General features: G+C 34.6%; 1 protein-coding gene across 2 annotated transcripts; it reads left to right on the top strand.

Annotated features, from left to right (window-relative positions):
• The first annotated feature begins 1,459 nt into the window (after positions 1-1,459).
• Positions 1,460-23,494, top strand: LOC111395435 (sulfhydryl oxidase 2-like). Of its 2 annotated transcripts, XM_023021428.1 has the most exons (12): positions 1,461-2,014; positions 9,584-9,608; positions 9,687-9,779; positions 18,678-18,859; positions 19,106-19,175; positions 19,274-19,342; positions 19,453-19,526; positions 19,611-19,746; positions 20,360-20,400; positions 22,322-22,468; positions 22,542-22,979; positions 23,199-23,494. In XM_023021428.1, the coding sequence occupies exons 1-12, from the start codon at positions 1,728-1,730 to the stop codon at positions 23,218-23,220; spliced, it is 1,584 nt and encodes a 527-aa protein (XP_022877196.1). In that variant the 5' UTR covers positions 1,461-1,727; the 3' UTR covers positions 23,221-23,494. The 2 variants fall into 2 exon arrangements, with proteins under 2 accessions (XP_022877195.1, XP_022877196.1); XM_023021427.1 differs by lacking the exon at positions 23,199-23,494 and having other exon boundaries at positions 1,460-2,014; positions 22,542-23,173.
• The last annotated feature ends 3,503 nt before the right edge of the window (positions 23,495-26,997 follow it).

Genomic DNA, 26,997 nt, shown 5'->3' with positions numbered 1-26,997 from the left:
CATTTACAAAATTTGAAAGACACCCATTAATTATATTTTCTAAAAAATGTAGATAATGCCTTGTGATTTTTTTAACTTGATATCATACAATCTATGTTAATTCTATCGATATTTTTCACATAACTAATATTTTAGACTTTCTTAAATTAGGGAGTCCAATGCTTGATGTTGTTTCGATGAAAAATGAGCAAAATAATAGAGAAATCAACATAACGGCAAAGGTGCTGTTAAACGACACGTGTCATTCTGTTTATAAACACGAGTATGAATACCCACAACCTGTTCGAGTTCTGATAATCGATAATTTGAACTCATTTAAGTTGTAAGATGAACATGACATTTACAAAATTTGAGAGATATGTTCGTTACTTAATCAACATGAAAAAAGAAAACAGCACAAGTGCCGTTACTGTTATAAAAACGGTACAAGTGCCGTTATGTATATAAATACGATATAAATAATTGATACTATGTATACTTTGAAATTAGTTTCTATTAAATCAATAATATTTTATTTTTGAACATCATTTTTATATTTTTTAGGTGAAATATTTAAAACGACACCAGTATTGTTTTATAATAACAAAATAAAAGTATATCCGCCGTTCTAGTTTTATCGATCCTAAGACAATGACAAAATCTATCATTCCAAACCTTATAAATAATTTGCTTTTCAAAATGACAAAAGCTAAATATCATAACACCACCATTATTTTTCAATATTACAAAAATAGCATATCATAAACCACAAAAACTAACAGATGTGTCATTTTGTCTTCATCGTTCATGTCTCTCACTGAGTGGTACATGATTCGTATAAGTGATATGGTTATGCCCAGTTTTCAAACACCTATTACACTTATGGTTTTACTGTTGCTTTACATGGACGATAACGACTGTAGTATCGTTCTAAACTACAGATAACGACTGGAGTGTCGTTATCGTCCAATAGTTGCGGACAGCCAAAATACACCAAATGTAAAAAAAAATAAAAAAAATCAACTAAAATATCATTTTATACTATATTCAACAATAAAAGTATCAATGTACACTACATTTCTAAAAATACATTTCTTTTTTCTTCAAATATAGGAGATATTTCAATATAAATGATATAAAAATCAATATTCTTGATCAAATGCTCAAAATGTTTAAGAAGATGAGTGAAGTAATAGATAACAAGAATTTACACTACTACAGGGAGAGCAAGACGATGATTTTTGGAGATGAAATGAGAAATTTAAATGGATTGAAGGGGGTATTTGGGTCTTTTTATGGTGAGCGCATTTTGGACTTTTGATATTATTTGTTTATTATATTTTATAATTGAAGGCTATTATACCAACAAAAATTGAAATATAATTGTTTAATCAAATAGATTGTTTGAATGGCTTTTTAACAAAATCCCCCCTATTTTTATTATTAGTCAAAAGCTATTTAACAAAGAATATTATCTAGTTCGCCTAATGTGCCAAATTCCCATTTGGATTCCTCGTCTATTTCAGATGCTTCCATTCCATGGTGTCGTCTTCATCTTTTCCGTTATCAGACAGAACAACCAAAGTGCGGAACCAGTAACTGCTTCCATCAATAACCGCATTAAGTCCTAGGTAGGCCAGGCCAACTCCTCAAAACTCCAAAAACGAAGGTTGTCGTAATATCCACTCAAAATTACAAACCCTCCTTCATCTTACGGGACCTTGCACAGTACCCCACTCCACCAAAATATGTATTCATATACATATACATGTATATCTGGGTCCTTTTCTTCTGTAACTATGATGATTGGTGTGTTAATTCTGGCACTGTTTATGTCAACAATCGAAGCATCGTCACAAGAGATTTCTTCACCATTTTCATTTGGATCTCGATCCATTCTGCGATCAGCCAACAGTGCTAACAAAAATGGAGCTGAAAAGCTGGACTACGCAGTGGATATAAACGCCACGAATTTCGATGCTGTGCTTAAGGAGACCCCCACCACTTATGCCATTGTTGAATTTTTTGCCCACTGGTCAGTTACCTTTTTTGGTTAAAGTTCATTTTTGTCATTTAATGGATGAACATGTTTTTGTTTTTTAACCGAGGATCTCTTTTCGAGGAATAGAAGGATGTGAAATGATGTCTCTGTTGTTTGTTTGGTGATAGATTTGCATATTAAGATCCTTGAAGAAGGTGCTTAAATGGTTTAGGATGGATAAATTATACCAATCATATCATATAATCAGCTTTTAGTTAAAAGTATACTTGGGAAAACAATTTCTTTGAAATACTGTTGCTGGGTTCTCTACTTTTTATATGTCAATGATTATATATATTTTGGTAAAAAGATCTTTTGACATATGACTACTTCACAGAAATATTTGTGTCGCAGGACATCAGAGTTTTACATGGGTTTCCAGAATTATTACTAAAAATGGGTCTTTTTTGGAAAAGAAATTTGGTAATAATTTCTTGTGAGTGTTGCAGTTCTATGAACTGCGCTTGATTTGGTCTTTTAGAGTTTTAAGAAAAAAGTTAGACGGTCTTTCCAAATTTTTGGACTGATGCTTGTAAATTTGGAGTAACATTATATAGGACAAAATTGTCCGTATCAGATTGAATGTTTAGAAGTCCAAAGGATAATAAGAAGCAAGAAATTAGTTGCCAGATATGGACAAAGCAAGTGAAACGTGTGCAAGATTACAACTAATCAATGTTGAATAGTTGCCAGATATGGACAAAGCAAGTGAAACGTGTGCAAGATTACAACCAATGTTGAAAATGGATCATGGATCCTGATAACCTGCATAATGTTTTACCATGGAATTAAATCATCTGAATGTTTTGACTAGAATTACACTTGCTGCTAGTGTTCAAAGGTTCAACATGTGTGGGAAGCCTGAAGGTTTTCAGATGGATGGTTTGTGTTAGAAGTAGGCACACATTTGACATTTGTTAATGGAAATCATAAAAAGAATGCAGAGACCATTTACTTGGTTTTTTCTTGTTGCTTGTTTGGTAGTGCTTAATAGTAAGTTGTGGGTCCTATGAAATATGTGGATAAAATATATATTTGACGAACTTAAAGTATAATTTAAGCTTTGCCAAACTTACTCTTGATTTGGATTTAAGTTCTAAAGTTCTTTGGACAGGTAACATGTTTGGATTTGTGCTTGATTAATAGTCCCTATTAACATTTTGTCTTCTCTGGGTAAATCACCAAATTGTTAGATGGTGTTTTTTCCTCCAGTGTATATTGTATAGTATTGGTTGATGTTGCCAACCATTGACCTACAATAATTAGAGTATGACTAACCTAATGTAGACGACATTCATTTGAAGTCCTGATTGCACTAGTTCATTATCGTTCAAACGTGGACTCAAGTCAATAGGCAGCATAGAATAGACACATCAAACTAACAAATGTTGGAAATTAGGGGAAGTATATTTCAACCAACGTAGCTCTATGTACAAGACATCAAATGGAAAGGGAGAAGACGAAAGAGTAGGGGGCACGGGATACATAGATAAAAGTAAATGCAAGGAAATGAATATAAATTGGGTAGGAAAATTTGGATTTGTAGAAGTGGTTCATAGTAGTTAATGGTTTAGGGAAAGGATTATATTAGTACTTGTTTTGATAAAATTACGATGAGATTTCAATGAAAGGGATTAGTGGGTCTCACAAAATGTATGGATAATAAGTAAGCAATAATTGTGAATGTGTGATTTAAAATTGATGTTTGACTTTGACTTAATTTATAATGATTGATTTATTGTTATCCAAACAAGCACTTAATTAGACTTTTATTGGAGAAGTGTCAATTACCCTTATTATCACATATGCTCTACCAATGGGAAGAAATGAGGCAACAAACAACATATCCCGGTCAATATTGATGGGTTGATTTTGGCAATCTTTAGCCCCTGTTCAGGAGCCACTTTTGGCTAAATTGAAATTCATTGTTTTACCGTATGAGAAGGTCGGTGGGATCCGGACATACAGTAATTATTGAACATTACGGTGACTTTCAAAATGGTTAAATGTTGTGGGCATGCAAAATGACATAAGTGCCCCTTCTTAGATTTTAAACTTGTTTAGTAATGAGGGGCAAAAGTGACAACTGACATAATATGGTATACATTTGAATTGTCAATTGTGGTGGATATGTCAGTTTTGGCAGAAATTGGCCACATTCCAATGGTCAAAAAATATATAGTGTAAAAAAAAAAAAAAAGGCTCCCAAACAGGGGCTTAGTCACACGATAACCTTGTTCAGACTTGAACGCTGGGATATGAAAGTATGCGGAACTTTTGACTTTGGGAATCATTGTAAGTTATGATGTTGGACTTTGGGTTATCTTGTTAGTTGGTGTTAGAGACAACATGTTTCAAATAGGAAGTTTCATCTCATAACTTTTAGAACTAGGAAGGTAGAAAGGTCTTTGTGTAAATATTTTAAGGTAATTTTTGAGTTCATCATAGAACAAGATGGTAAAACTTGAAGAGTGGAGAACAAGTAAATTTCGAGGATAAAGTTTTAAAGGAAGAAAAATGAGTTTTAGATAGAGATAGCAACACGTTGCGGCTAATTACATTCACAACATATTATGGATATTGAGAATATGCATAACTTTATTGTATATATGAATGTTGGCTATACAAGAAAATCCTTGTCTTTAAAGTAGGGGAGGCTTTGGAGAGGACGAATATGAGGAAAACAAGTCATTCAGATGGAACTCTTGATTAAGTGTGGAAGTGCCTCGATGGGGTGCATGTTTTATTGTTGAAAATTTCTCAATGAGATCTTAACAAATGGATGGAGCAAGAGTGTTATGTTGTTCATAAGAATAAAGGAGATATTAAAATATATTACGAATTGAGAGGTATTGAAATAACATGTCATATTATTATAGAAGGTGGTAAGCATATATTAAGGTTTAATTCTAAATTTTTGTAGAACTAGTTCAACCTTATGCCAACAGAAACTATTGTGGATGCTATATTCTTGCTTAGGAGAATGATGGACAAATATATAAAGAAAAGAAACAGATCTTGTGATGTGTACTACCTGTCGATTTAATGCAACAAATGAACAGGACAGAAATTAAATTTCTGTATTGATTGAATTCTGAATTACAGCAAGAAAAGAAATGCAATCAGCCGTTTGATAGGGTTGTAACTCTCCACAATATGATTTCACTCACTATTTTTCCCCTTACTATATATCCCTTATTCTATTTATAAGCCTTTTTTTTTTTTCACCTTAGCTTGCCTACTAACAGATTTTGTTGTTGTCCTCTCTTTCTCCATTCTTCTTGATCTTCTAGAATAGTTATACTTGAATGGGGTTCTATCATCTTCTTTCAAATTTTATGATTGATTTTGCCAAAAATGCTTCGGTAGGTGCTACGGAGAAAAATAAATTCTATAAGATATATCAGTATTGCTAAAGATATGTAAAGTGGGACTTACAAGTGTGATATGTACCGACACTAGTAGCAAGGAATTTCCCAACAATTTAGGCTTGTATCAAGGTCTACCCTAGTCTTTATCTTCATGCTTTGGTCATGGATAAACAAACGGTATGTTATTTGCTGATGACGTAGTATTTATTTGAGGGGGATTAAAGAATACTTAAACTTCGGAGTATTTTGAAATTCAAATGTTTTAGTTAAGTAGAATTCAAACCGAGTACATGGAATATCCTTTTAATAATAGCAGGAATAAGTACGATAATGAAGTCAATGTAGAGTGATGTCCTAAAGAAAGATGGCGTGGAAGCGGAATTCAATTCTTGTAAAACAAGAATTTTTTTTGAAAAGCTTAAGTTTTGGAGTAGAATAACTTAAATATTGAATTTGATGATTACAGATATGCTTATCCCTTTTCTTATATAGAGAAGAAAGAGAATCTCGTGATCCTAGCAAGCTAAGAAAAGGAATCAATCTCCTAACAAAAGATAACAAAAGAAAACTGATAACCTACTCTTAAATGAAGTAGCCTATAAAACATTTTATACTAGAATCCTTGAAATACTAAGAATTCTAATAGGTTGTCCTACATTAATGATTGTTTTCAGTAAGGCGAACTTGAAGAGAATGTAATGCATAATGTTAGGGAGGGTGGATGAAATGGTTAAGTGCTATAGAAATTCTGTGATAGAAAGATCTCTAAAAGTTATAGGCACGTGTAGGTATAATTATTAGATCTGCTTTGATTTGTTTACGAAGTGTATCAAATGTTTTGATGAATGTAGCTGAAATGAGGATGTCAAAATGGAAGTGTGACCATACTAAAGAGACCAATTGAGCATATGGTTGGGTATGTCTCTCTTTCACTAGAGTCGTGATAATAGTAGAAAGGGTAGAAGTGTAACGACCCGAATCCTTAAGGTTCAAGTGTCACTAAACTAAATTAGTTTAAAGAATATTCGACATAATCATATAAATTATTTAAGTACTTACCAAAATTCAAATAATGTAATGAATTTAATAAATTAACTTGGAACGAGAAATATCTTAAAACATTTAAAATCAAATGAAATAATAGTTTGACAACTTAATAATTCTATTATTGAAACTATTGCCATCATAAGCCATCTCTGTGTTGACTGCCTCAAATTGTCAATTATTTGAAAGTAGAAAAATAATGGGGTAATAATAAATTCTCAATAAGTGTGTGCGGATAAAGAATTCATATATGTATCTCTACGAAAAATTCATAACTTGCATAAGGAGACACAAAAATTAGACCTTACTTCTATGGTGCTAAATTCTCGTGCGTAGCGTTACTAAACTCCAGTCATTCTTAATAAAACATTCGTAACATGGACCAAACATAACATAGTCATAGAAATGTTACATACATAAACATTAGCTGCCATAAACATAAAGCACAACTTACCTTTTTTATTGGACAATCAAAAATGATAAAAATGAGTTATTGTTAAAAAGAGATATTTGAGCCCTTGTGGAGTTGATTATTCCCGTGTTTTTTTACAAGTATACGATTATATTTAATATCAAAATGACGAGAAAGAGAGGAAGTGGAGAGACAAAGTTATAGAGGTAGAGAGGGAGAGTGTATAAATAGTTGTTGAGGGGTAATTTAGTGTTGGATTTGCCGGAAAATTCTTAACCATGTGTGGAAAAGTGAAAGGAAATGACTAGATATTATGCATGTTAAATGCTTAAATGGTTTGTTGTCATGAAAATAATAAAATCAATAGCTTAAATCATGTTGTCAAATCAATTTATTTAGCTTAAAACTAGGGCATGTGGTCAAATCAACTTCCTTTATTTACGTGGTCAAATCAATTACATTGGCTTGAAATGTGGTGTGAATAATGCACACGGTCAATAAATCATCATTAATCAAGACCAATTAGCATATTTACACATGTTTTATGCATGATTTCATCTAATCTCCAAAATAACTTTCAACTTAGGCCCTCAACTATTGATTAATAACTAATAAGGTCATTTAACTTTAATAATAGAACACTTAAGTCCTAAATTTAAATTTAATTCGCAGTAAAAAAATTGGGATGTTACAAGAAGTGTATACTAATTTTACTTTCAGATATTATATACATGCTGTAAGTATGAGAATTTTTTTAGCTTTCAAGTTTTCATTTGTTGAATTTCAAAGTGATCGAAATGTATTGGGCAGTGTTACAAGTGCAAAAAATGTTGACTTCATCTTATTTACGTGCTTGTGATTGTAGGGATGGTAGTCTATGTCTGTGATTTGTTTTTAGAGTGCTTCCATCTGGTTCACATGTGATGCCTGATGCTTCACCGGAAGATTATTGTGTTTCTTAGCCTATGTTGGCACATGTTTATAAACACTTTTGCCACTTTTTTATCCACACATTTTGAAGAACGCACAACTACCACCCACTTATGCACCACTTATTTCTAACAATTTATAATTTAAAACTATTTATAAACACCTCCCAAACACGCTCTTTGTTTACACTTGCAATATTAAACAATAAATAGATGGGTAATTATATTTTCACTACGAATTTTGTTAATCACATCACAAAATTAAGCATTTTTTATTTACTTAAATAGTCTTAAGTAAAATTACATATATGGAGTTTTAATATATTTATCATATAAAATAATTTATTGTTACACCACAATCATAAACCTAGTTTTCATTTCTTTTCCCTCGAAACCTAACCTTCTTTGCACTCTTCTCCGCGCCCTTAGCAGCATTATCGAATGTGTCATCTCCTTGACCACTCATGTCTAAGTTGTCAGTGTTGTGTCCTCTCTGCAGTCTTAGCGACCTTCCTCTTCTTTTTTTTGATATTCTATTCTTCACTGTAATTTTTGGGGTATCACGTGAATCTGTATCATCATCTAAATAAGACCCAGCTTCAGCCGCAACTTTCTCAAATTGCTTTTGAAGATTTGATATCGTAGAATCATTCAAAGTCAAATCATTTCTGTCACTCTCCAATTCATGTGAGGTTTTCTACCAAGTTCGTTTCTTTCAAAAAATCTAGAATGGGCGGAAAGGATGAGAAAAATGAGGAGTATATTGGGATAATGAATACACCGCAATACTATATTTTTTGCCCCATTTTTAGTTTTTATTGGATTAGAAGTATACTTGTAAATTTGTTGGGGTATATTTATTGAAAATATATTTTAATTATAGTGTGATTATAATGCGGTGTAGTAAGTAAATTTTGTGGTAATAGTACACAGCGTTAAACAGATGTATCAAGCCATAAATTTCTGGAAAGGGATTATGAAGTTGATTGACATATGTTTTTAACTTATAAGGAGGAAAAGGAAAAAAAAAAAAGGAAAAAAAAAAGAGAGTTTTCTTGGAGGAATTTTTATGGGAGACTATACAGTTCCTTCATTTCATGGTCATGACAAAAGTTGTGGATTTCTGTAAAATATAATGTTAGGATTTACTTATCTGAGAATAAGTAAAATGATCCTAATTTGTTATATCAAAGTCAAAAACTGAAATGTGGTAACTTAAGTTTCCATACGTGCGTCTGGGTTTTCCGTTCTTACCTGGCAGTGGTTTTGTGCTAGAAATTTTGTCATTAAATACTTTATTTTATTTCTACTCCTTTTTCTTCTTTGCTTCACTGCACAACACTTGCTGTCAAAATTGAATGAAAAATTAAGATGAGAAACTCATTTAGTCACAATTAATAATTTGATGAACATGCATGCGCATATGCTAATATCTGGTGACAAGTTTGTGTTTTGTTGCTGAGACATGTTAAAATAGCTTTGCACAACCTTTAAGGATTATAAAGGAGCCTAGTCAGCTGCATTTTACTGCAATGCGCATATAGTATTCGACATTCTACAAAATGAAAGCTCTATTATAAAGAATGAAAAGGCATGAAGTTGAGTTTTCTCTATATTTATGTTTGTGTTTGAATATTCATACTTACGTCTATTAGAAATTGAGTATATTTATGCACTTATATAGGAGTCTAGATTAGTTGTTGATGTGAAAGTGACAATGTAATGTAAGTTTGGAGTTTTGCCTTGAGTATTGTATACTGAAATCTATGATGCTCTTCTAATATACTTTCCATTGTTGTTCTTGCAGGTGCCCGGCTTGCAGAAACTACAAGGTTTATTTTGATTAATCCTATATTGTTGTTAGCAATCTCATAATTATGTTTCTCAAAATTAAATATACAATTTGTCAGCCATATTATGAGAAGGTTGCAAGGCTTTTTAATGGAGCTGATGCTGTCTATCCGGGAATCATATTGATGGCCAGAGTAGATTGTGCTTTGAAGGTAGTCATGCTATACTGCTATATTTCCCTACTTGTATTCATGAGAAGACTAGATTGAACAATACTTCTAAGCTGCTCTTGTTCAGTTATTCAAAAAGTATTATGCTAAAACAAATATTCAGCATCTCAATTTTGTTATTTATGTAAATCGGAATTTTCTCAATAGAGACTCCTTAAAAAACATTGTGTTTACAATTATTACAAATAACTGAACATTTTAAGATATTTTAAGTAGAGTAATGATGTACAAACAAAATAATGTACGAAGTTTCTTCACATGAGTGAAGGAAGACTAAGCAACTTTCATTTGGCAAGCAGATAATTGTAGTAATCTTTCTTTTTGTACTGATTATTTATTTATTTTTATTTAAGTTCAAAATAGTATTACATTCCTATCATTGAAGTTGATTTTTGTCCTTCTCATTCTGTATATCGACATGGGAAGGCATGAGTACATTATAGAGAATTAATTGATCAGTTGGATATTTGAGAGCCCAAATCATTTCATTATTCAATCATGTAATCTTCTTATCTCAAGTTACAGTTCCACGCATGACCGTTCGGATCTTCTCCAACTGAAATATTAAGTTGAATGGTGATTTCCTGAATCTACCAATCCATGTCCTCTGAAAACTTTTTGCTAATTTCCCTGTATAGTTGTACTTGCAGAACAGACATACTACCTAATAATTCTATCCATGAGTCCGTGACATGCTTAATTTCACCACCTCATCTTTGAAATTCGGTTCACTGAATATTCATCCCAAAAGTTTATATTATATACTCTCAAATTCTTAATTATTCCTCTCGGAACAAGATATCTCTTCTTGTTGTTCTCAAGGTCCTTTTTGTCATCATTCTATTCTTTATATAGTAGATGTAGTGATGAAGATTATTGTCAAGATTGCAAAAAGAAAATACAGTGGTGGTCTTCAAATATGATCACGGTCTCTCATTGTTTTATTTTTTATTTTTTAAATTATTATTTCAATTAGTTTAAGAAGTTGGCACTTGTATATTTCAGATTTTAAACATGCCAACCATTCTGATAATCTTAGGCACTACCCATTTATTATCGATACTTTTCGTGGGATTCAATACTATTCCTCCTAAAATGTTATAGATAAGTTTGCTTGAATCGAGGCTGTATTTAGGTTTGAGAAATCTTCAATTTAAAACGAATTGCGAATGAAATGTGAATTTCGAAGTAGTTGTGGGTCTTGAGAAAATTGAATCCTAAGGTTGAAAGATTGACTCACAAAGCATGGAGAGTATATTCTAGGCGTACAAGCAATCAAATCAATTAGTATTTGATAGTATTTTCCTTATTGATTTTTATTGCGTTTTATTATAATGTACAATTGATTTTGTTTCCTTCATAGACGAACCCTAGTTTTCCTTATTAATCCTACTAGTTTACACTCCATATAAAGATATTCTTTGATTGTGATAAACTCACCTTGAATATTGAATACAATTACAATCTCCCTCTTATTTTTTTCACTTCCGTATGCTTTCTCTCTCTTGTTCTTAATTGTTATTTCGTTTCGTACATTCGATGTCTTTGACATTTTCCTTCTATTGTCAAAATGGGGGTGTATTGTTGTTCTTTCAGGTTTAAAATAGATCAAAGTACTTGATTGTAATTGGTTGTTATTCAAATCATAACAAATTCACTGTCTAAGTGTAGAGGTTTTCAAGGGCGTACGGACATAATAATGTTGTAGAGCAACTACAGTTTTGGGAAGAATTTGTTAGGTTTCATATGATTGTGGTCCTAATTGTTGTGTGTGTGTTGGGGTGGCATGGACATCAGTGGTTTAGGTATTGTTATGAGAAATCCTTTAACAATAGAGCCTCTAGGAGTATAGTGTTTGATGAGGTCATTACGGAAAATGATTTGAGGGATGTCATAATAGACTATCTTTTTGCTTGGTCAGATATGAGGGGAAGTGGTTTCTTATAGATTGGAATTCCTCTTTCCGGTGTATTGGGAGGCTTTGTTCCTGATGTGTGTCAAGAGGTTAACATTAGAATTTAGAGCCACTTTGGATCATTTTTCTATAGTGTTGGTGACGTAGGATACTATGGAGGAATTATAGGAGAAGGGGAAAGAGAAGAAAAGAAGAGAAAGGGGTGCAAAGAAGAGAAGAATTGAAGGTAAAGAGAAATTAATCTTTATTCATATAATCAAGGTTATCTATTACATTGACTAAGCCCCTCTATTTATTGAGCAAATAAACTAAAACAAGTTAAAAAGGAAACAAACTTCTAACAAATTATAATTGTATCAAAATATCAAAACTAATCTAATATATTCGATATATTTTAAATCAAACTCTAATAATATCCTAATTAAAATCTAGCTTTATGTTGTCTCTACCTTGATCTCCATTAGTTGGACTCCAATCTTTCTAAATAGGACTTTGTCCCTTTACATTTTTAGAACACATGGTTGGACCATCGTAATTCTAGGAAAGCTTTTCACAGATAGTGAAAGGGGAGAATGGACAAGGTGTGAGAAAACTTTAGATTCATCCAACAGCTGAGTTTCGCACAATAAAGTGAAGATATGGGATGAAGAGGTTTCTAGAGATAGTAACTTAGAGCAAATTAAACTTTGTGAAGAACAGAAGAGTTGAACTCTTAAGAATATAGTAGGTTGTGTCAATTGGAAAGACTGCCCCCTCATTGTTCTTAGAGTATCTTCAAGAATCTCTAAATACAAAATGCTCTTTATTTTAAAAAGCTAATGCTTAAAAATAAGTTTCAAGAGACTCTCTATTTATACTTTTTAAAATAGAGTGGGTTTGACTCTAATTTTAGAGAGTCAAACCTATTCTTAATGAACAATAATTGCATTTAATAGGTCACATATTTCAATACTCTACTTAAATTATTCAAACTATATTTAAATTGATTGGCCATTGATATATAAAAAATTATGTTAAATAAAATATGAGGAGAAATCAATAAATATTTGTTGAGAAAATCAAAATGAAGAGCTAAAATAGAGAGCATTGCTAGAATGCATGAAAATTTTGACTCTCTAAATTTAAAGATGATCTATCGGGATCAACTTGTCTTGTCCCGAATAGATCGGTTTCTAGTATGTGGAGAGTCGGAAGCTAAGTATCCAAAGATCACTTAGAGGAGATTGGGGAGGGTGTATTCATATCATTTCCCTATTTCGTTATTTGGGAATGTGAGGTGTACGGGAAGTAAACTGTTTAGGTTTGAGAAGATGTGACTAAAAGTAGAAGGTTTTGTGGAGCGAGTACGGGTGTGGTGGACATCATATGACTTCAGGGGGTCTCCCAATTACATGCTGGGTCGAAAATTGAAGGTGTTGAAGAGGTGGAATGAGGAGGCGGTGGGAGATATTAACTGTCGTAAAAATCAATGCCTTTCAGACATAGAAAAGCTAGATAGAAGGGATGAGAGTAAAGGATTAGTAAGGGATGAGAGGGAGATGTGGAGAATTAAGGGGAGAGTTGGTGAGGTTGGTGGAGATGGAGGAGATCGCTTGGCGTCAGAAATCTAGGGTCAAGTAGTTAAAGAGGAGACAAATGCACTCAATTTTTCCACAGGGTCGCTAATTCGAATAGACGAAACAATTTTATCACTATGTTGGAGGTAGATGGGGTTACTTATGAGGAATCACAGGACATTAGGTCCCAAATAGTTAGTTCCACCAAACTCTTTATCGGGAGTAGTTTGAATGGAGGCCAGAGCTGAAAGGGCTAGATTTATCTACTATTAGTGAAGAGGATGCTAGTTGGTTAGAGAGATCATTCGGGGAGGATGAAATTAAGGAGGTGGTATTCAACATGAATGATGACGAGGCTCCAGGACTAGACGATTTTTCATTCTCATTTTATAAGGTTTGTTGGGAAGTGGTGCGATCAAATATCGTGGATGTCCTTATTTTTCCCAGTGCAGTAGGTTCTTGAGAAGCTCCAATGCTACGTTTATTGTACTGGTTCCTAAGAAATCGGGAGCGACAGATATCAAGAACTTTCGACCTATCAGTTTAGTGAGTGGAGTGCACAAGATTATTATGAAGATTCTGGTAAACAGATTAAAGGAGGTATTCGGGAAAGTGGTGTTTAAATTTCAGAATGTTTTTGTCAAAGAGCGCCAGATTCTGGATTTCGTACTTACAGCCAATGAATGTATCGACTTAAGATTGCGTTTAGGGGTTCCAGGAATGTTATGTAAGCTTGACATTTAGAAAGCTCATGAGCACGTAAATTGGGGAGTTCTTTTGTTTATGCTCAGGCGATGTGGCTTCGGGGATAAGTGGTGCTAGTGGATTCAGTTTTGTATCTCTACAAGTTTTTCTCAGTTATGGTAAACGGTACTCTTGAGGGTTATTTTCGGAGTAGTAGAGGACTAAGTCAAGGAGATCCTCTATCTCCATTGCTTTTTGTTATTGTGATGGAGGCTTTCAGTAGGATGCTTGAGAAGGCTGTGGAGGAGGGATTATTAGGGGGCTTTATGATTGATCAGTCGCAGGTTTCTCACTTGTTGTTGTAGATGATACGTTGCGTCTGGATTGAGGATAAATTTGGAGAAATATGAGGCTATAACAGTGGGAGAGTTCGAGAACGTAGAGGAATTGGCTGTTATATTGGGTTGCAGGGTTGCTCAGTTGCCTATGTCGTATCTTGGGCTTCCTTTGGGAGGAGGGTTTAAAAGTACACATATTTGAAACAATATTGTGGAAAGGCTGAAGAGAAGGCTAGCGGAGTGGAAGCGCCTGTACCTCTCAAAAGGTGGCCGTCTTACTCTCACTAAGTCTACTTTGTCGAATTTCCCTACTTATTATTTGACATTTTTTCCTATTCCAACTTCAGTGGCAAAAAGACTAGAGAGGATTCAAAGGGAGCTCCTCTGGGGAGGTTTAGGGGAGGAGAAATTACATTTGGTTATTTTGGATGTAATTTGTTCTTTCCCAAGGGTGGGAGGGGGGGGGTCTCGGAGTGAGGGGCCTTATATAGTTTAATAAAGCTTTGTTAGGTAAGTGGTTGTGACGATTCAGAGTGAAGAGGGAGAATTTTTGGAGAGAAATTAGCAAATATGGTGTTATGGCTGGGGTATGGTGCTTAGTCGATGGCCATGGCTTTTATGGGTTGAGTTTGTGGCGGTATATTCGACGAGGGTGAAGCACTTTTCGGGATAGATTGACTTTTGTGGTGGGAGATGGTAATACTATTAGTTTTTGGGATGATTGTAGGTGTGGAGAGCAATCGCTTAGAGAGAGATTTTCCTCTTAGTATCGTATTGCTTTAGAGCCGTCTAATACGGTGAATGAGGTCTTAGATATACATAATGGAAGTCTCAGTTGGAACATTGCCTTTTGACGGGGTTTGCAGGACTGGGCGGATGATTATGCTTTGTCATTGACATCTTTGTATAAGGTGCACATTAGGGTAGGAGAGGGTGATTGTAGTAGCTGGACGTTGACAGAGGATGGTATCTTCTCAGTCGGCATGTATTTTATATCTTTATTGGAATCCGCGGAGAGTTCATTCTCTTGGAAGATGGTATGGAAATGTAAACTGCCTCCAAGGATGGCATTTTTACAATGGATTGTTGTCAGGGCACAAGTGTTAACTGCGGATAATCTCCAAACAATGGTTTTTATGTTACAGAGTGGTGCTATATGTGTAGAAGGGATGGGGAGACAATTGACCACTTGTTCCTTCACTATGATATTGCTCGTTTGTTGTGGAACGTTATTCTGGCATCTCAACAAATGAATTGGGTGTTGCCGAGACATATGGAAGATGTGTTAGAGGCATGGAGAAGGAAGTTTCGCGACAATGATAGCAAGCTTGTATGGAATCTTATTCCGGATTGCATCGTAGGGTGTGTGTAGAGAGAGAAACAACCGTTGTTTTGAAGATAAAACACGAACAACAGAGTAGATTATAGAATTATTTTATTTGACATCGTATACTTGGTTTAATGCTGCGGTTACTAGGCATTATAGATTGGCTGCCTAATTTTATGTTGTTCCTTTTTGGTGTAAATTAATAATACACTTCTCGTGTATTTTCTATTGATTAATAAAATATTTGATTACCTTTAAAAAAAAATAAAAATTTAAAGATGATCTCTAGAATGCATGATATGCTCTTTATAAATAAAATCCCTGTTTGTTTCCCATTCTTTCCCCATTAAAATGAAAAAATGATCGTTATCTATCACATCAAGCTACCAAATTTGAATTTCTATCTCTTGTGTGGGACCCATAACGACTATATTTTTCATTTTCATTTTTACAAAAATGGGAAACAAACACCCCCAAAGAGTCTCTTGGATATACTCTTAATATATCGAAAATATTGGGCTCATTCCAAGGTTAAATTCAGGAATTACATCAATCAAATCTACCTAATTAAGGTAAGTATATTTGTATAGCTATATTTACAAGAATCATGCCTAAAATGGATGAACTAATTTAGGCTTGATGTATGCAGTCTATATCTTATTGACAGGTTGGAGGAACCTTGCTGGTGGTGAGAATAAATTTGAAAAACAGAGAGTGTTGACTTGTGAGGAGATGATTTCTTGTTTATGACAAACTGAATGAAATTTAAATAGTGAAAAGAGGGGTTTGGTAGAGGTAGGGAAAATTTCCTGTTTCTTAGCTACAATATGGTGATGACTCTTCTTTATGTTAGCATCATAGGATAATTTTTTGCGTTTGATGATACTTTGAAAGTGTTTGTTGCAAAATCTGAAGATTATAATTGGAAAGAGCAAGATTATGGTAATCAATGTTCCCTTCAATCGCAGTCTGCAACATTTATGCTTGGTTGTGAGTGGGGGATTGACATCTAAAGTTTATGGGGCTACCTTTTAGAAGAAATGCACTGTGTTATCAACGTTGGTGTCCGGTCGTTCAGAGAGGCTAGATGGCTTGAAGAAAATATAATTTTTGTTTTGAGGAGAGAGATTTACCTTAATTTGGTGTCTGGTTGTTCAGAAAATTTCTGAAGGCTAGATGGCTCGAAGAGAATACAATTTTTGTTTTGCGGAGGGAGATTGACCTTAATTTTATCAAATTTATATGACTCAGCTTAGGTTACCAAAGATCATAGCTTCCAAGCTAGAAGAGCTCATGAGGGATTTCTATATTGAAAGGAAGACAGGTCGGATCAATTTTGTTGCTTGCTTGGGATTTGGTTGTTAGGCGTAAAGATTTAAGGAGCTGGGAATTGGTACTCTAAAACAAGTAAAAAGTCCGCTTGAACTGGAAAGTGGCCTTGGAGATTTTATTGAAACAAAACTCTCTTTGTGGTAAGGTCATAAGAAGCAAATATGAAATATATTAATAGATGGGACACTAGTGTAGTACGTTTAGAAGTCCCTGGAAGTACATTTCTCAGGAACTAACATCTTTCTTCGCTTCACTAAATGTGCTGTTGAAATGGGTAATAAGATTCATTTTGGGAGGATGTTTGAAGGTTTCTTCTCCTTTGACATCCTCTTTCGAGATGTTATAGATTATCATCCTTGGTTAGAAGCTGTAATGACTATTCTGGCTTTCCTTGTTCTGCATGGTTATATAAACTAGAAGTAAGCTTAACAACCTTTGCTTAAATGAAACTGAAAATTATAATCTTATTGTTTTGCTGTTTGAATTTTTCCAAAATTTCTACTTTTGAGATGCCTTCAAATTTACTACAACTGACGTGAAAACCAAAGATTATGCATATCATCAGTTCATTGGTGGTTCAGAGTACCATCCTCAAATATGTATAATGAGTACACCCTCAAACATGTATAAATGAGTACCACCTTAAAATATGTATAATGAAGATGTTCAAAAGTTTATTTTCTCTATTTGAAGTGGTGAACAAATGGTGTAGACGTTTCAGTCTTTTGGTGTCATAAACCACGGCTGGGGCAATTCAAAGAAGGAAATGCATTTTCCTGATACTGGAAATGCCCTAATGATTCTTCCACGTGCCTTTCATTCATTTGGAGATTATACATCATGAGTTGAAAATCTGAATCTTGACTGTCAAAGCAGTAATTATGCACTCCTATTAAGATGTACTCATGAACAATAACTCATGAAACAGCTTGCTGATATTCAATCCCTGAGTCGCTAAGATGAAGTTATCTTTGTTGGAACAGTATAAAATATGTTATTAGTTCCATTATGCCTATTTGCACAGTATGCATTGCGTCTTTAGCCTCACAACTAAAGAATTTGTCAATGAGGCAAAATTTTGATAAGTATTGATCAACATATCTGAAGGAACAAAATATTCTTCTGAAATTTCCGTTTCTTTTAAGCAATTTAGATTACACTTCTCTTTTTGTTACTCTCAACTATGGTCATGTTTGTTAGTGGGGCCTAAAAGTTTTGTTTTATAGCCTCTCGAAGTTGTTGAAAATCAAAAGGAAAGTAGATATTTTTTTATTTGTGCATTTGAGAGATTTGAATACACTGATTTCTTAATTGACTGGGATAGAGATATTTACTAATCTTGAGTTGAAATATTGCTATTTGTATTTATACCCTCTTGAAGTGGTTAAATGTCACAAGGAAGTAGATATGTTTTGTGAGAGCAAGAGAAAGGAATTACTGAAATTTTTCTTGATTGCGTAGGCTAGAGATAATTAATACTGACCTTGAGATGACATGTTGCTGCATGCCTAAGCTTGGGTGTTCCGTTGCATCTTTTATTCACATATTCCTATCAGTCTTCTTCTTCATGTGCCAATAACTTCGCTTTAATACTTTACATTTATTAGAATTAATGATATTGGTTTATCATCCATTTTATTAAATTTCAGTATTTTTCTTTGTTTGATATCTCTTTGCTAAATTATAGCTTAGTGATGGTTCTCCTTTTTTACTTGCTTGGCAGCACAGATAAATACCAATCTTTGTGATAAGTTCTCTGTCGGACACTATCCTATGCTTCTTTGGGGCCCACCTTCTAAGTTTGTATCTGGGAGTTGGAAGCCAAAGCAAGAAAAGAGTGAAATACATTCCATTGATGATGGACGGACCGCTGATCGCTTACTAAACTGGATAAATAAGCAACTGGGCAGGTATAATAATTGGCGTGTACCTGTTCTATAGGCGGAAATCTCGCCTCATGATATTATCTTTTGCATGCTCATGTTTAAATATGGCCTCTTAAGATGCATGAATAGTTGCACAATAAAAGGCATTGTTCTATTTTCTAGTAAATTCTTGTTGGGTACTGTATGTTTCTAGGTCTATATTTGGAACCAACATTGGCATTAACATTTTCTTTTCTTTTCCTTTCTTTTCCTACACTTTATTTCTTTCAGCTCATATGGCTTGGATGACGAGAAATATGAGAAGGAGCATCTTCACACAAATATTTCTGACCCTGGACAGGTACTTAAGAGTGCATGTATTGGCTTCTTAATTTTTAGGAATTCAAATTTTCATTATTATCTAGTGTTCTGACTTTATTCAACTGTTTGTGGAGAAAGATTGCACGTGCTGTATATGATGTTGAAGAAGCAACATCCACTGCCTTTGATATTATTTTAGAGCAGAAGGTGACTATCCGTATGTTTTAATTTTCTTTTTCTGTTTAATATTATTGCTTTCATATTTTTTTTAATACCTCGCGTCACTTAACTTTTTTTTATTTATTAATCTTGTGCAGATGATTAAATCAGAGACCCGAGCATCACTTATGAAATTTCTTCAGCTTTTGGTGGTTCATCACCCGTCGAGAAGGTTTGGCCCCCTCTCTTTTTTCTATTATTGTTTGTTTGTTTTCTTTTATCTTCATCATTTTTGGATTTTGATATTGTTTATTAGGTGCCGGAAGGGAACTGCAGAAATACTTGTAGACCTTGATGATTTGTCAGCCAACAAGGAACTTGCCAGTCTTAGCCAAAAAGGTGTATTTGGGAATTATCAGATTTGTGGAAAAGAAATTCCTCGTGGATATTGGGTGTGTATATATCAGTTATCAATTACCCCCTTCCAAGTTTTCTACATTCCCTTAATAGAATAGTTTGTACTATTAGTAGTATTGTTCCTCTCACTATTGAACGTTAACATGTGGTTTGTCAAAATAAAAAAATAAAAAAATATCAATAGTATCTTCTGTTGGGGGAGGGGAGTTGGGGGCACTCAAAGAAACGAACTAAGAGCTGAAATGTTAGGGATCCCATTGAAAACTTTTCATTATTGAGTGGTTAGTAAAACCTTATTTAGTTATTTGTTGAATGTAGTTGGTTGCTCATTAAAAGGAAATGACAAGCTATTCATTTCGGAGTGGTGTCTCTGATATTTGTTAGGACAACTGTGCTGGCTTACTTAATGAACAACAATGCACCCAAGTATTTAATAACTGAAGGAGAGAGTAATCTTCAGCCTTGTTATTTACATTACATGCATGCCAAGCAATCACATGTTTAAAAATTTTAATCCCACCCTTGTTTTCTATTCGTGTATCAAAATATAATATTACTATGCTATATTTAGCTGAAATATCATATCTGTGCCGAGTAAATGAATGAGCTTCTGATCTTTCAAATCTGGCTATGGATTTTCTTTTGTAGATGTTTTGTCGTGGCAGCAAGAATGAGACTAGAGGTTTTAGGTGAGGCACATTCATCTTTCATTCATTTCAATGTATGCTCTGTTCTTAATTAATTCCTCACATGTTCAGTCTACTGAAGTAGGTTTATAACATAGTTGGAAGTAGATGTTTACCATCTACTTCTTAGAATGTTGTGTGGCCATGTTGTTCTTTAGACCCATTAACTCAACACAAAGAAAGTGACCTTTAAATTGAAAAGTGAATTGCACTATGCAGGCACTGAATTCTATTTAAATAGGTTGAGCAAGGAAGTTTTAAAAGTTTTAAGCTGCAATTCATCTTTCCACTGTGAGTCGCATCATCTTGGAGAAAATGCAAGTGAATATTAACCACACATTTTTGCCCAAACTCTTTTGAACCCCATTATCTAGTAACTCATTTTTCCCCATACACATTTTCAACTACACATTCTTTCAATAAAATAATTTTGCACGTAACCCAACTTTTTTCCTACTTTTTACCTACACTTTCTCCAAAAAATTCATTATTGCAAAACTCATTTTTCACAAAAATGGGGCTCAAACAAAGCCTAAATATTCTTTAGCTTAGGAAATGGTAATTTTTGGTATTTTTCGATTGCCATCTGCATGTGTAGAAGATATAGTGATGGAGAAAGAAATATGGATAGAGAAGTTTATATATTATTTGAAAAGTAGAGTTTGATTCTAAATATGCTATTTAGTGTAAATTAAATTAGATTTGATATTTTGATAGAGTTCTAGATTGGTAGAAGTTCGTTTGATTTGATATTCTTTCAGTTTCTTGCACTATAAATAAAGGGCTTAATCATTGTAAATATTCAACCCGAATATATGAATAAAGATTGATTTCTCTTTGACCTCAATTCTTCTCTTCTTTGCACCCTTTTCTTTTATATTACTTGTCTTGTTCGTTAACAAAATACACGGTTCTGCAATATATAGTAAGAGATTTGTTCTTGAAAATCTAAATGGGAAGTAGTTAGTAGCTTAAACCAATATCCCCTTTAGGACACCGCTTCAACACTATTCTTAAAAGAACGCTCTACAGCTACTGAGACTGATCCAGTAAAGAATGTTAGTATTTGCGCTGAAGAATTAAGCTGCATATGGTTGAAGTCCTGAGAAACTTCAACGTCTAAACTTTCTATGCAGTAATGCGTAAGAGACTATCTGCATAGACTGTATTTAATTCTTCTAAGTGTTGGTTCCTTGTGTTTTCGGTAGATTTGTACTCTCTCTGTTTCATTTCCATACTGTTCATGGTGGAATTGGTGATTTGACGAGGTAACTGTTTCATTTTGGCAGCAAGAATTATGAGTATGATCAGGTCTTCCAAAAAATATAATAAATAAATTTCGGCTCAAAGTATCTATTTTAGAACTCGGTTGCGCATTGTTCCAAGGTTACTACAAAGTTCACTTTTTTTGACAGTATTGAATTTGTTGAAGAAAAGCCTATATTCAATCTAAGTCTCTTCTAGATGTTTGCACATAGCATCAGAAGATTTAATTGCCACTTCTGTTTATATTTGATTTTTTTTTATTCATAAATGCATAATCATTTGTATTCGTTTGTTCTTTTCAGTTCATTCTAATGCTTGAGAGATTGAACAATTAATAACTTGTGAGTTGTGCCTGCCTGTGCATGAAAATATCATTTAGTGAATAGCAATAATCACTTTTGGCAATAATGTCAACTCTTATCTTCTGTGCACCTTAAAGCAACCCTTGAATAAACAACGATTAAAGTTGGTGATGGCCTTCAACTTGTGGTTGGCTGGCTACTAGAGCTTTAAAGTTTGTTTACTTGAATCTTTTAACACAAACTGGCTGCTGGATTGCTTTCTACCACTGAAGTGAAGTTTTTGCATTTGTTGTCTGCAAGTCTACGGGAGTCTGTTTTAAAGTCTTTAACTGGTCGACCTTTTATTTCTTTTTCAGTTGTGGGTTGTGGGTTTTAATGCACTCACTTTCTGTGAGAGTTGATGATGGAGAAAGTCACATGGCTTTCACTGCTGTATGTGATTTTATTCACAGTTTCTTTATCTGTGAGGAATGCCGACAGCACTTCTATGACATGTGCTCAAGGTAATTTCATTGACGATTTTTACTCATCAAGTTTCTGCTGCACATAATCTAAATAGAATTTTGGATTATGCAGCGTTTCTACCCCTTTCAAGAAATCTCGTGAATTTGTCCTCTGGTTATGGAATGCGCACAACAAAGTTAATGAGAGACTAATGAAGGAAGAGACATCCCTAGGAACCGGTGATCCTAAGTTTCCAAAACTTATTTGGCCTCCTAAACAGCTTTGCTCTTCTTGCTATCGTAGTCAAAACGCAAAAGATAATCATATTGATTGGGATCATGATGAGGTTTTCAAGTTCTTGAGCAACTATTATGGGAAGACATTGATCTCTCTGTACAAGGACAAGGAACGTCTCGGGGATGGACATACAGATAGAGTTGTAGCTGAAGATTTAGCAGTTTCGACAAATGCTGTTGCAGTGCCTGTTGGAGCTGCACTGGCAATCGCTATTGCAAGCTGTGCGTTTGGAGCGCTTGCCTGCTACTGGAGGCAACGACAGAAGAGCCGGAAGTATAAATACCACCTACACTCCTTGAAAAATATTTGATTGTAAAGAGGAGTAACAAGTTCATTCATAATTCATTTAATGGCGAGAGAAAAAATTGGTGGGGGGGGAGCAGAGGAGTAAGAAATAAAATTACGAATGATATGTAAGAGGATATAGGTATTTGTGTTTCAAGGAAATTAATATTCTTATTCATTTTTTTTTCTTTAACACCAACATTTCAGGCCAAGAAGAAGCTGGAACTGAACTTCTTGTTAACAGGAGAGATTTGTGTATATGAGCATCAGTTAAAAGAGATTGAAATCAGGCCATGTACTGGAAACAAGTTGAAAGCCTGGAGAGGATAATTTTCCATATACATTTCTTCTGGGGTCTCTCTTTCAGATTGTACAGGTTTTGTTATTAAATATTAGAAGTGTGTCATATGATTATTGAGATTTTGATTTAAACGTCGATTTTTCTCCCACATATGATGTATTTTTATTTTACAGAAAAGTGAACTGTAGCAATTAACATGCAATGCTAATATTTCATCAACTTTTATCGTAATCTATTAAAAGATTGATTTTAATTCCCACCAAAGAGGGGCTTAAAATCTCGTGTAGAAATTAAGATTAGTTATGGATGCGTTATGGATGCTTTTGACGGATTTAGCAGTGTTTTGGGGCCGATCTCGTCTGCTCGACCTTGAAAACGGGAAATCTGTCCGAATAAATATTTTTGGTTCGCTGGAACATCATTGTCACAGTTTTAGAACTTTGGAGACACATAAATCTCTATAACATCTAAGAAAGATTAGGAACCTTTGTAGGCTCTATGCTTCCAGAATAACCGAATCTGTGTTTTCAAAATAATAACGATAATAATTGAATCAGTTGGCAATTCGTTTGGTATCCATTTTTTTCAAAATATATTTTCTCTCTTAATTTCAACTATTCATTTTTTATTAAAATAATATTACTCGTAAATTAAAAAATTTTTCTTATTTTTCATCAATTTACTATTCAAAAATGTGTATTTACATAAAAATATCTACCAAACAGTTTTACAAAGTTCTAGGAAGGCATCAGGTGTCACAAAACGACAAGGCTGGGAATCAAACTTTAAAGCTTAGGAGTTTCTTTATTTTTTATATAGAATAATTGTATTCATAGTAAATACTAATGATAATCGTCATCCATTGTATACTTATGATACTTTGTTATTTGATACGTAGTTATTTTTATTGAGCATGCAATAAGCCTTGTTTGACTCCCATTCTCTTTTTCTTTTTCTTTTTTGAGGGGAGGGCGATGTAGTGAAATTTACATAAAAGCGTACGTTTAAAGCTCACATTTCTTAAATCCTATGCTAAGTTTACTATTTTACAAATCAGATATTAATTTAATTATTATAAATCCATATTAACCCCTATCTCTATCGACAGTGTTAGATCTTTCCTCCTCATCTCTCTCTATCTTCTCACTCTCTCGTCTCTATCGTCATCATCTCGCCGCCACCACATCCGGTGCCACATCACCGTCAATGATGGATGCCAGTTTTATCACATTTCCACCACACTTGCTCGATGACATCTATGTTGCTGCAATAGTGGTTGACATCGCTGCTGCAAGAACGGAGGTGCCGGCGATGCTGCTAGATGAGCAGTGGTGTCGCCTCTACCTTCTCTCTCCCTCTTCTCTATGCTCAACTCTCTCTCTGTCTCCTGGTTTAGATCTGGTGTTTAGGCGACAGTGTTGGTGGTGGCGATTTTGTTTGGGGTTTTTGGCCAGCTGCTGGTATGGTGGTTTGTTGCGGTGATTATCGTGATGGTTTATTCTTGCCTATTCTGTGAAGGAGTGTTTAGGTATTGTGGAGGCGGCGATGACGGCGGTAAGGCCATGGCATTTTGGATATGATTTGTTGGTAGAGAGTGGTGGTGGCAACGTGGGTTGTGATGGTGAAGCGGTCGTGCTGGTGGTGCTACTGTCGCGTTGGGGTGTGGCTGTAGTTGTAGCATATGACTTAAAGTAATTCATTAATTTGTGATCGAAAAATTAATTGTGACCAATTAATTTAATAATTTGTAGTAAATAAATGAATTGTAATTAATAAAAGTTTTGATTTTGTAATCGATGAATAATTTGATAATCTGTGATTGTATAATAAATTTCGTACTTACAGCCAATGAATGTATCGACTTAAGATTGCGTTTAGGGGTTCCAGGAATGTTATGTAAGCTTGACATTTAGAAAGCTCATGAGCACGTAAATTGGGGAGTTCTTTTGTTTATGCTCAGGCGATGTGGCTTCGGGGATAAGTGGTGCTAGTGGATTCAGTTTTGTATCTCTACAAGTTTTTCTCAGTTATGGTAAACGGTACTCTTGAGGGTTATTTTCGGAGTAGTAGAGGACTAAGTCAAGGAGATCCTCTATCTCCATTGCTTTTTGTTATTGTGATGGAGGCTTTCAGTAGGATGCTTGAGAAGGCTGTGGAGGAGGGATTATTAGGGGGCTTTATGATTGATCAGTCGCAGGTTTCTCACTTGTTGTTGTAGATGATACGTTGCGTCTGGATTGAGGATAAATTTGGAGAAATATGAGGCTATAACAGTGGGAGAGTTCGAGAACGTAGAGGAATTGGCTGTTATATTGGGTTGCAGGGTTGCTCAGTTGCCTATGTCGTATCTTGGGCTTCCTTTGGGAGGAGGGTTTAAAAGTACACATATTTGAAACAATATTGTGGAAAGGCTGAAGAGAAGGCTAGCGAAGTGGAAGCGCCTGTACCTCTCAAAAGGTGGCCGTCTTACTCTCACTAAGTCTACTTTGTCGAATTTCCCTACTTATTATTTGACATTTTTTCCTATTCCAACTTCAGTGGCAAAAAGACTAGAGAGGATTCAAAGGGAGCTCCTCTGGGGAGGTTTAGGGGAGGAGAAATTACATTTGGTTATTTTGGATGTAATTTGTTCTTTCCCAAGGGTGGGAGGGGGGGGGTCTCGGAGTGAGGGGCCTTATATAGTTTAATAAAGCTTTGTTAGGTAAGTGGTTGTGACGATTCGGAGTGAAGAGGGAGAATTTTTGGAGAGAAATTAGCAAATATGGTGTTATGGCTGGGGTATGGTGCTTAGTCGATGGCCATGGCTTTTATGGGTTGAGTTTGTGGCGGTATATTCGACGAGGGTGAAGCACTTTTCGGGATAGATTGACTTTTGTGGTGGGAGATGGTAATACTATTAGTTTTTGGGATGATTGTAGGTGTGGAGAGCAATCGCTTAGAGAGAGATTTTCCTCTTAGTATCGTATTGCTTTAGAGCCGTCTAATACGGTGAATGAGGTCTTAGATATACATAATGGAAGTCTCAGTTGGAACATTGCCTTTTGACGGGGTTTGCAGGACTGGGCGGATGATTATGCTTTGTCATTGACATCTTTGTATAAGGTGCACATTAGGGTAGGAGAGGGTGATTGTAGTAGCTGGACGTTGACAGAGGATGGTATCTTCTCAGTCGGCATGTATTTTATATCTTTATTGGAATCCGCGGAGAGTTCATTCTCTTGGAAGATGGTATGGAAATGTAAACTGCCTCCAAGGATGGCATTTTTACAATGGATTGTTGTCAGGGCACAAGTGTTAACTGCGGATAATCTCCAAACAATGGTTTTTATGTTACAGAGTGGTGCTATATGTGTAGAAGGGATGGGGAGACAATTGACCACTTGTTCCTTCACTATGATATTGCTCGTTTGTTGTGGAACGTTATTCTGGCATCTCAACAAATGAATTGGGTGTTGCCGAGACATATGGAAGATGTGTTAGAGGCATGGAGAAGGAAGTTTCGCGACAATGATAGCAAGCTTGTATGGAATCTTATTCCGGATTGCATCGTAGGGTGTGTGTAGAGAGAGAAACAACCGTTGTTTTGAAGATAAAACACGAACAACAGAGTAGATTATAGAATTATTTTATTTGACATCGTATACTTGGTTTAATGCTGCGGTTACTAGGCATTATAGATTGGCTGCCTAATTTTATGTTGTTCCT

This window comes from Olea europaea, chromosome 6 (assembly GCF_002742605.1).
Source record: "Olea europaea var. sylvestris chromosome 6, O_europaea_v1, whole genome shotgun sequence".
Taxonomy (NCBI): Eukaryota; Viridiplantae; Streptophyta; class Magnoliopsida; order Lamiales; family Oleaceae; genus Olea; species Olea europaea.
Note: the sequence above shows the minus strand (reverse complement) of the source record. Positions and strands in the feature narration are given on the sequence as shown.

Bases quoted from the DNA above. Each gene is read 5' to 3' on its own strand.
- LOC111395435 (XM_023021427.1), top strand. From the start codon at position 1,728: ATGTATTCATATACATATACATGTATATCTGGGTCCTTTTCTTCTGTA. The intron at 18,860-19,105 runs GTATAATAATTG...TATTTCTTTCAG, and splicing joins ATAAATAAGCAACTGGGCAG to CTCATATGGCTTGGATGACG. The intron at 19,343-19,452 runs GTGACTATCCGT...AATCTTGTGCAG, and splicing joins ATATTATTTTAGAGCAGAAG to ATGATTAAATCAGAGACCCG.